Below are 11,564 nucleotides of genomic sequence, written 5' to 3'. Positions count from 1 at the left end.
CGGGAGTTTTGACTACAGCACAGACAACAAGACACAGATCGCCTTGGCTTTCCAACTAGCCAGAGCAGAGAGGTCTTCCTGGACTGTTTTCTTTCCCTTTTCTGAAACGAATCGAACCTGCTCTGGACTGGGGACTCGGGGGAGCACCGGGAGCTTGCACCCGTGGACTACCGGGAGCCCAGCCTGGGCAGCGGCATTTTCCAGCGCCAGAGGGACTGATAACAGAGCGAACACCCACAGGAAAGAGACCCTCTGAAGTTTGTCATCTCTTCTGAAGGGCGAGAGGTTTTGTAATTTGATATCGTTCATTTTTGTGCTGAGTAGTGCTGTGCCTGTGAAATAAACAGGTTTTTTCCACTTCTCTCAGAGAAATCTCTTCCCGAACCGGTTGGGGGGTGGGAGAAAAGGGCCACGTGGGTTTGCTTCCCTGGGGGGGGCCCCCATTGGAGGTTTTCTCCCAAATTTGCCCTAAACCAGGACAAATACATTCATTGGCGCCCAACGTGGGGCACGAGAGGGTGAAAAAACCCTGTACTGATTGTATTGAAGTGGCAATTACTTTGTATTGGGATAAGATAAAGCAGTCCCTAGCCATCCAGCCATGCTGCTTGAATTAATAATGTCTTTTGGGGTGCAGGCCTTCATGTGTTTCTGGTCACTAGGCTTTTTTGAGGTTTTAATACCTTTATGGTCCCTTGGTTTATTTTCTTATCCACAACTAGCCCCGGTATTGTCCCTAACACATAGCTTTTACAGTAGAGGGGCACGGATTAGAATAGCTATTGGGCTGGGCCTAGTGATTATGATTTCCAAGAAGTTTATTCAGGTGCTGCAGTCTGTTCCAAATATAAAGGATTCATGGGTATGGTTATGCACCCAGTTTGTTAGAGGAGGAGCAGGGAATGAGGCTTTTCAACCTTTCCTTCCCTTCTTCTCCTCTGAATCGGTTACATCACTATTGGAGAGTGTTCAGTTTCCCCTGAATGTTAAAGAGACCATCTTTCTGGCATTTAATCTGGTAAGTTTCCTCTATACAGTCTTCAGCCTCTCTAGAATGAGGGCTGAGATTTCTAGAGGGACTGATGAGACCCCTGAACCAAGCATGGAAAATCCTGAGTGGGGTGGAGAATGGGAGGATATGGGCCAAATCCTGAAGGAATTTTCTGACCCTGTAGGTTGGGACTTTCCACATGAACAAATCTGAATCCACCTGAGGTGGGGAAATACCTGAAAGAGAAGTGTCAGGATAATTCCAAAGAAAAAAAGATCATTGCAGTAAGCTGGGCCCTGGCATATGCGTACCGTACATTGCTAGATACTGTAGGGCAGCAGACAGGAGAAAGGGGACAGGGAGATAAATCAATAGTTACCCCAATTACTCAGGCTGCAGCCAACCTCCCAGTTACAAAGCTGGTAGCTAAACCAGACAGCAAGCCTCAACCAATGGCTGTTGCTACTAGCACGAGAAGTGGAAAGTGCACAGACAAAACCGATCGACCAGTGGATGATGACGATGATGATGCAGGAGAAGGACCCTCAATGCCTCCTGACATAAAACCAAGAGTCAAAGCAACTGGCACAAGACCAGAGGTTAATATTGAGTCCTTTTCCCTGAAAGATCTTCGTGGCCTGAGGAAGGACTACACTTGACGACCTGATGAATCTATAATTAGTTGGTTAGTCACTCTGTGGGATGCCGCAGGTGAAGCTACAGTTCTGGATGGCACTGAAGCGAGGCATCTGGGATCCCTGTCACACGATCCGGTTATCGACCAGGAGATGATGAGGGGGGCTAACCCTCGCAGTCTCTGGGCACGGGTCCTTGAAAGTGTAGCCCAAAGATATCTGTGTGTAGATGACCTCTACATGCAGCAAACGCAGTGGAAAACCATCGAACAAGGGATCCAACGCCTGAGAGAAATGGCAGTGGCAGAGATTGTTTTTTCAGATGACATACCAACTAAGAATCCAGACTTGGTGCCATGTACATCCGTGATGTGGCAAAAATTGGTACGACTTGGGCCACAAGAATATGCATCTGCTTTAGCAATGATGAAACAGGATGAAAGGGGGGAGACCGTGCTGGATATGGCGAAGAAGCTTCGAGCATACGCAGATGCCGTGCATGGCCCCACACATGCAAGAATTGCAGCTGTGGAAACACGTCTGCAGAAATTAGAAGATAAGATAGAGGAGAATCACAAGAAACTTAGAGATGAGATCAAAGAAGACCTTCTCCAAATCTCAGCAGTACAGATCAGAGGTCCTGGCACTCAACGCAGACGTTCCCCAGATCGGGAGAGAAGGTACACCCCATGAGCTGAGCTGTGGTTCTTCCTGCGTGATTGCGGAGAAAACATGAGGAGATGGGATGGGAAATCTACTGCAGCTCTGGCACAACGAGTGTGTGAATTGAAGGAGGAGAAGAGTCACAAAGGAAGTTCCACCAAAAGGGAAGCAGATCCAGTTGCACGTAGCCGAACTGCCAGGTATGATGATGATGACATGTCCGATCCCCTTGAAGGAACATCCAAGACATATACCAAAGGAAAGAAGGATAACCAAGCTTAGAGGGGCCCTGCCTCTAGCCAGGTAGAGGCTAGGGAAAATCGTGTTTTTTGGACTGTGTGGATTCGTTGGCCTGGCACATCAGAATCACAAAGATATGAGGCCTTGATTGACACTGGTGCACAGCGCACGCTAATCCCATCAAGACATGTAGGGGCAGAATCTGTTTCTATTGCTGGCATGACAGGGGGATCGCAGGATTTTACCTTGGTGGAAGCAGATGTGAGCCTGACTGGAAATGAGTGGAAGAAACACCCTATTGTGACAGGCCCAGAGGCTCCATGCATTTTGGGCATAGACTACCTCTGAAGTGGGTATTTCAAAGACCCAAAAGGATTCAGGTGGGCATTTGGAATAGCAGCTGTGGAGACAGAGGGCATCCAGCAACTGAACACCTTGCCTGGACTGTCCGAGAATCCATCTACAGTAGGACTTCTGAAGGTGAAAGGACAGCAAGTACCAATTGCCACCTCGACGGTGCACCGCTGACAATATAGAACAACTCGAGATGCTGTGATCCCCATTCACAAGATGATCAGAGAGCTGGAGAGCCAAGGGGTGGTCAGCAAAACCCACTCACCCTTCAACAGCCCCATCTGGCCTGTGCGTAAATCTGAAGGAGAATGGAGACTGACTGTGGACTATCGTGCATTGAATGAAGTGACTCCACCACTGAGCGCTGCTGTGCCGGACATGCTGGAGCTCCAGTATGAGCTGGAGTCCAAGGCAGCGAAGTGGTATGCCACTATTGACATTGCCAATGCATTTTTCTCCATTCCCCTGACAGCAGAATGCAGGCCTCAGTTTGCCTTCACCTGGAGGGGAGTGCAATACACCTGGAACTGACTGCCCCAGGGGTGGGAGCACAGCCCCACCATCTGCCATGGACTGATCCAGACTGCCCTGGAAAAGGGTGAGGCTCCAGAACATCTACAGTACATAGATGACATCATTGTGTGGGGGAACACAGCAGCAGAAGTGTTTGAGAAAGGAGAGAAAATCATCCAGATCCTCCTGGAAGCTGGTTTTGCCATCAAGAAGAGCAAAGTTAAGGGACCAGCTCGTGAGATTCAGTTCCTGGGGGTAAAGTGGCAAGATGGACGGCGTCAGATTCCTACTGATGTCATCAACAAGATCACTGCAATGTCTCCACCAACTAATAAGAAGGAAACACAAGCTTTCTTAGGTGCCATAGGGTTTTGGGGAATGCATATTCCTGAATACAGTCAGATTGTGAGCCCTCTTTACCTGGTCACTCGGAAGAAGAATAATTTCCATTGGGGCCCTGAGCAGCAACAAGCCTTTGCTCAGATCAAGCAGGAGATCGCCCATGCAGTAGCCCTTGGCCCAGTCAGAACAGGACCAGATGTGAAGAACGTGCTCTAATCTGCAGCCGGGAGCCATAGTCTGTCCTGGAGCCTTTGGCAGAAGGTGTCTGGTGAGACTCGAGGCCGACCATTAGGATTTTGGAGTAGAAGCTACAGAGGGTCCGAGGCCCATTACACCCCAACAGAAAAAGAAATTTTAGCAGCCTATGAAGGAGTCCAAGCTGCCTCAGAGGTGATTGGCACTGAAGCACAACTCCTCCTGGCACCCCAACTACCGGTGCTAGGATAGATGTTCAAGGGAAAGGTTCCTTCCACCCATCATGCAACCAGTGCCACATGGAGCAAGTGGATTGCTCTTATCACACAGCATGCCCGTATTGGTAAACTGAACTGCCCTGGGATTTTGGAAATAATTACAAACCGGCCTGAAGGTGAAAATTTTGGTCTCACAGATGAAGAACAAGAGGAAGTGACAAGGGCTGAAGAAGCTCCACTATATAACCAGCTGCCAGCAGAAGAAACACGCTATGCTCTTTTCACTGATGGTTCCTGTCGCATCGTAGGGATGAACCGGAAGTGGAAAGCAGCCGTATGGAGCCCCACACGACAGGTCGCAGAGGCCACTGAAGGAGAAGGTGGATCAAGTCAACTTGCTGAACTCAAAGCTGTTCAACTGGCCCTGGACATTGCTGAAAGAGAGAGGTGGCCAAAGCTCTACCTCTATACGGATTCATGGATGGTGGCCAATGCTCTGTGGGGATGGTTGGAGAGGTGGAAAGAGGCTAATTGGCAGCGTAGAGGAAAACCAATTTGGGCTGCTAAAGAGTGGAAAGATATTGCTACCTGGGTAGGGAGACTACCAGTGAAAGTCCGCCACGTAGATGCCCATGTCCCCAAGAGTAGAGCTAATGAGGAACACCAAAATAATAAGCAGGTAGATCAGGCTGCAAAGATACAAGTGTCAAAAATAGATTTGGATTGGGAACATAAGGGAGAGTTGTTCCTAGCCCGATGGGCCCATGATGCCTCAGGTCATCAGGGTAGAGATGCCACCTATAAGTGGGCACGAGACCGAGGGGTGGATTTAACCATGGACAGCATTTCTCAGGTTATCCATGACTGTGAGACATGTGCTGCGATCAAGCAGGCCAAGCGGTTGAAGCCCCTCTGGTACGGTGGGCAGTGGTCCAGATACAAGTATGGGGAGGCCTGGCAGATTGACTACATCACACTGCCCCAAACCCACCAAGGCAAGTGCTACATGCTCATGATGGTAGAAGCCACCACAGGATGGTTGGAAACCTACCCTGTGCCTCATGCTACAGCCCGGAACACCATCCTGGGACTTGAAAAGCAGGTCCTTTGGAGGCATGGCACCCCTGAGAGGATTGAGTCAGACAATGGGACTCATTTCAAGAATAACCTTATAAACAGCTGGGCTAGAGAACATGGCATTGAGTGGGTGTACCATATCCCCTACCAGGCACCCGCTGCTGGAAAAGTGGAAAGGTACAATGGACTATTAAAAATCACCTTAAAGGCACTGGGTGGAGGATCTTTTAAAAACTGGGAGCAACATCTAGCAAAGGCCACCTGGTTAGTCAACACCAGAGGTTCCACCAACCGAGCAGGTCCTGCCCAGTCTGAGTCTTTACATGTAGTAGACGGAGACAAAGTCCCAGTGGTACATGTCAGAGGTCTGCTAGGGAAGACAGTTTGGGTCAATTCTACCTCGAGCACAGACAAACCCATTTGTGGGGTTGTCTTTGCTCAAGGACCAGGTTGTACATGGTGGATAATGCAGAGAGATGGAACAACACGATGTGTACCTCAGGGAGACCTGATCATTGGGTAAAAGGTTACTGCCATTGTCTGTACATTAAACCATGCAGACATGAAATAGAAGGAAATGTGTTGAAGGTATGAGCAGGTGAAAGATGGTGTTTTGCTTGTTGTGGGGCTTGACAGGGGCATGATGGATATATTGCTTGTATTTTTTTGGGTGGAACGGAGGGGAAGTTTCTATGTATGTAAATGTGTGCAGAGTTGGAATGTTAGTTTTGGCAGTAAGTCAACGATATGGGGATAAGGGGTGGAATGTCCTGGGTTGATGATGTTAAATTGTATCCCCCTTCGTCCACCTAACCCAGACACAGGTTTTGTATTCTTAAAATTCCATCTGAGAGTAAAAGTGAGTGGAAAAGAAGCACCGAGTCTGTTATCAGAGACTGTACTTGCTCCCCCCGCATCGGGAGTTTTGACTACAGCACAGACAACAAGACACAGATCGCCTTGGCTTTCCAACTAGCCAGAGCAGAGAGGTCTTCCTGGACTGTTTTCTTTCCCTTTTCTGAAACGAATCGAACCTGCTCTGGACTGGGGACTCGGGGGAGCACCGGGAGCTTGCACCCGTGGACTACCGGGAGCCCAGCCTGGGCAGCGGCATTTTCCAGCGCCAGAGGGACTGATAACAGAGCGAACACCCACAGGAAAGAGACCCTCTGAAGTTTGTCATCTCTTCTGAAGGGCGAGAGGTTTTGTAATTTGATATCGTTCATTTTTGTGCTGAGTAGTGCTGTGCCTGTGAAATAAACAGGTTTTTTCCACTTCTCTCAGAGAAATCTCTTCCCAAACCGGTTGGGGGGTGGGAGAAAAGGGCCACGTGGGTTTGCTTCCTGGGGGGGGCCCCCATTGGAGGTTTTCTCCCAGATTTACCCTAAACCAGGACACCCACACACAAACCCTCCAAACAGTAGGAACAACCTTTATTTCCTCACAAACCAGTAGAATGAATGAGCACTGGTGCCAAGGTAATAGTCTTAAACAGGCTAGAGCTGAAGTTATGGCTGCTGAATCTGAACACAATATAAGAAGAATACTGAAAACCACATGGGAGACCAAGAAGAATCTGCTGTGGTATTTTTGGCATTTCAGTGTTGTTCTTGAATTATTTGAGCTATTTCCATGCTCAAATAATGATGTTTGTCAGATGTCGTTTACAAGAAGCTGTGGTTATGTGTGTACTCTTAAATACTTGCATTAGAAGCATTTGCCAGTCTTATGACTTGGCTTATTGGATAAGGAGTGACAACAGTGGGATAGAGAGATTAGTCCAGAAACAGATAGTTTGGCACCTTTCTAGTGGTTTAAATCACTGCTTGTATGTTTAAGAGGAAAATAAACTTCGTCAGGTTACCTGACTTGTTTCACAACATTGACTTGCCACAGCTCAACATGCTTACTTTTATTTTCATAAAGCAAATTCATTGGCTTTTCAAATAAATTCGAAGAATTTGAGAAACAGTAGAATCTATACATTGTGCAAATATTTGCAGTAAAATGATGTCATGTAATACTGAAGAAATGTTACTGGTCATGTATGAATACATTTGAGTCCAGCTCACATGCATGCAAAGCAATTATGTTATGAAGTTGTCAGTCAATATGCAAAATACTAATGTTTTAAACAGGTTATAGAAGTTGTAAAATCCCTCAGAAGTGCAGATTAACAGTCACTGATTAGCAAAAAAAGTAAAATTTGCAACTCCCTCTAATAAAAATGAGATTTCAAAAGTTTTGCTATGGAAACACTCTCTTGATGGCATATTTTTTTAACTAAATCAGACATATTGTACTATATGCTAATGTATGCTAATATGTTTAATGTCTATGTCTAATGCTACTCTATAGCATTTTGCCTTTTTTTTTTCCCACACTGAGACCAAGCTACTAAGGCAAACAGAGAGTTCTGCAAGTTAAGACACATGCCTGTAGACAAAGTTATACATGAGGCCTCAATCCCACAGATTCATCTGTCATGCTTGAAATAATGAGAAAAATTCTTCTGTTCCTTGTTTATTTCTCTCTCATGTAAAATAGTATGCTCAGTTAATCGAGTTAACATCTACTTAAGAAACCTTTTGAGAAGCAGCTCCCCCTAATTTGTTTCCATAGCAAGGAGAGATTGCAAGCGGCATTTAACTGATTAGCATACCTGCTAGAAAAAAAACAAAAACAACAAAAAAAAACCCAAAAAAACCCAGAAGCAAGTTTGGGATTTTGTGAAAAGGTTTAGCTATTAGCAAGCCTTAGCTATCAAGCAAGCTGAAGTGTCCCAGTGTTACTTAAAGATACCACTGTCTTTATACTATGCTATATGTACCACATTGACCTAAAGTACCTGCTTTCAAAAGCCAGTATTTTCAAAAATATGTGGGACTTTACATTAGGCTTGCAAATTTCCTGCAAAATACTAATGTGTTAAAAGCTGAGCTACGTTAAAAATGTTTTCATTGCAGGTAAACTTGGTTAAAGACCTCTGCTTATAACCATTTGTGAGGGATGCTTTTTCCTGAGACCTTTTGGATAATCACATATAAAAATTTCTCTTTAAACCATCTCTGTCAGAATGATCCATATTTTAAAAATGAAATTATTTTAAATATTTAACTAATCTAGAACATACTGATACAGTAAGGAGAAGGAGTGATTTCACAGTTATGCTAGAAGGTCCAGTAGTGAAGCTTATGGGAAGTAACCTCCTGATATTTCAGTCTCCATCTCCTTTCTTTCTTTGTCTCCTTGTCTCTTTTCTTTGACCTCATACCTTTATTTTATTCCTTTTTCAGTGGTACATCTGCTCCCCAGACTGACACATTTTCAAAGACAGTACAACTTTTCTAAAGAAAATCATGGGTGAAATTAGGGATTCTTCCTGTTTCTTGAGAAAAGGATGGAAAGACTAAAGGACAACTGGAAGGTCTGGTCAGCCTGCAGAAAGAACTGGGTAGCACCTTCACAGCACAACTGAAACCCTTGAGTATTACCATAATGTAAACATGACCCTATAGTTAGCAATATTGACCATGATGAAATACCAGGTGTGTTTTAGTGTCCCCTATTTTCCTCTAATATTTTTTCCTTTCTAGTTTGTCTCTGTTTTTGTTTTCTCTGGGATTTTTTCAGTGAAGAAATTGTCTCAGCTTCTTCCTACTGTTCCCTCCTTTGGCCTTTCCTTTTACCAACTCCTTTCTTCCAGTTCCTTCCAGTTATGTTGCTTTGTCCCACTTCCAGAAGTTACCCTCTTACTAAAGACTGATAGATTTCTATACAACAATAAGGAGCAATGAAGTAAAGGCACAGTAGCAAAAGCCATGAGGGAGAGTGCATTTTGCACATTTCTTCTTTTATGTGGCATTACCACACACGGAAATATATTTTCCATTCAGCTGATAAAAAATTACTATTTGAGGCATGGGTTTTTGTTTTTCTCACTAGAAAATTATACCTGCATAATTCCAGATGTAAGCTCTGGGCTCTTGGCTAATTGCACATTCTAATGAAACTGAAGAGTTCCTATCCAGCACAATACCAGGAAAAGTTAGTTATGTCAATACTGGGTATTAGATACTGATATGGGAAACCAATTACCTTTGTTCCGTTCTGCTGAGTGTAACCTGTAAACAACAACAATCGTACTCAAATACAGGCTTGTTTTTTAACACGAAATAAGTAAAAAAAATGTTGTTTTGGGAAGCCAAGAAAGCTAGAGAATTTCAAAGTTGCAAAACAATTACATAGGACAAACCCAAACTCTTAACTTTTCACTAATTGTCCTGAAGTTGCAAATGTTTCATATTATGCTACTATTATTGTGGGTGCCACTGAAAATAATACTTCGGCATACAAAAGTGCTTGCAAATAAATGGAGAAAACCTACGAGCAAATATGATGCTAAGTATTCACATACTGATATTTTGTAGAATTTAATTTCAGAAAACTGTCAGCCTCATAGTAGAAGAAGATTTGACATGATTCACATAGTTCTGGAAAACCTGTTAAGGAGGAAATGAAGACTTTAAAGCACAACAGAGAAAGGCAGAAAGATGTTCAGACTCTTCTGAAGACTCTTCTCTACCTACTCACTGAGGTAGCCCTTGCTGACACAGCCACTCACTTTACATTTATTGTTGTTGTTGTTTACATCTAGTGTTGCACACACACTTGCAACAAGTGCTGTGGAAGGCTGACCCCTGTCAGGCTAGGGTTTTCCTCTGCTCCCGCATACAAAGAAAGCTAGTCAAATAAAGTGCTTTGTGTTGCAAATAATTCCCAATAATAATACATAATGATGTTTTGAATTTGCTTACTCTGTAGAAAGTTATTAAGTTCACAGCATTTACTTATATCTTAGCAGAGTACATCTGTCATTTCATTCAAGAGCAGGCCTATGGGTAATCATTTAATCAAAACCTCTGCTGTGATTGCTGCTCGTAAAGAAAATTACAAAGCAGCAGCAACTTCAAAGCCAGGATTACAAAGATTAAATAGGAGCCGCTTTTTGCTAAGTGTTGGGTAAGAATAAATTACAGTGTCCTTATATTTGAATGAAGGTAGAGTGGGAGAATTATTCATTTTGCCTCACGAGTATTTCTTAATTTTCATTTCCCCTCTGCATAGTTACAGTAAATTACAAAATTAAAAATTCATGAAAAACTTCTTAGCAGTAAAGAGACAGAAATTCTAATGGTCATACAAGAAGATACTTTGTACTAGATCTACAACCTGGAGTAATCAGGGTGTTTTATTTAATGTTGATTTTTTTTTTTTTAAAAAAGACACTCTCTCCATCATTCTTACAGGTCGCCACACTGAAGTCTGAAAAAGTACAAACTTATGTACTTTCCTCTTAAAAGATACAGAGCTGTATACAGTATACAGATTCATACCAGCAGCTCCAGGTGTAGGGAGATTGGAGAGTAAGAAACTTGTCAGACTGGAGTTCTGATTTTTAAACATGCTTATAGGGAAATACAGAAAATCTGAAAAGAGCTGCAAGCAATTAATTTAATTTCAAAAGACTAAGAACATTCATTGTGAAATACAATACTGAAGTAAAATTACTACAACTATTTATCAAAATAACTGACCTCATACTGATAAAGACACTTCTATCTATATTATCTCTTGACATCAAATGTACTGTCAAATTATCTTAATTACTATACAGTCATGTCACACACAGACCTCCCAAATACAGTGCCTTAAAGTTAGGAATGCAAAGACAGAGAGAAGATTAGACACTGAAGCAACAGAAAAGCTTCATTTCTGAAGGGCAGGAGCACATGGATAAAAGGGGATGATGCTGCTGCACTACAAATATATTCTGTCAGCCAACTGCTTTTCATATTTACATTCCTTCTCCCAAAAGTCTGCTATATCCGGCTACATGTAGCTTCTATTTTAGAGCTGTCTGAAACAGCTGTGATTGCAATATATGTCTCATTAATCTTAGCCTTTTATGTTAAAACTAACACAAGCATGCAGCAGAACATCTAGGCTGAGTTTAAATATAAATTCAAATTATATTTTTATGGTCATTCCTTCCCTGTGATACTCTTCATTCTTATCATTGTACTGAAACTGTTTAAAGAGACAGAAGGAAGATGAAGGAGAAGGGGAAAGGGAAGGGGCTACTGAGAAGCAGTGCTAAATGCACAAAGAAGATAATTAAGGCTTATATTGCACAAGAGATGTGCCCAGGTGTACTTTGTTACATATGTGGGCAAGCATTAGGAGCCTATGGCAGTTTTGGGAACCAAGAAAGAGTAAACTTGAAACAGTAGTTTCATGTCCCAAAAACTATTTCCATACTTCCAAACTTCTATT

General features: G+C 43.4%; 1 protein-coding gene across 1 annotated transcript; it reads left to right on the top strand.

Moving 5' to 3' along the window:
• The first annotated feature begins 601 nt into the window (after positions 1-601).
• Positions 602-2,319, top strand: LOC148184492 (uncharacterized). The gene is given in 2 exon segments (XM_088054633.1): positions 602-1,199; positions 1,202-2,319. Coding segments are annotated over 2 exon segments (1,716 nt in total).
• The last annotated feature ends 9,245 nt before the right edge of the window (positions 2,320-11,564 follow it).

The sequence above is a fragment of the Pseudopodoces humilis genome, chromosome 4 (assembly GCF_049639895.1).
Source record: "Pseudopodoces humilis isolate 2021_Gansu_Grassland_sample_001 chromosome 4, ASM4963989v1, whole genome shotgun sequence".
NCBI lineage: Eukaryota > Metazoa > Chordata > Aves > Passeriformes > Paridae > Pseudopodoces > Pseudopodoces humilis.
The sequence above is the reverse complement of the archived record's forward strand: the minus strand, read 5'-3'. Positions and strand labels throughout refer to the sequence as shown.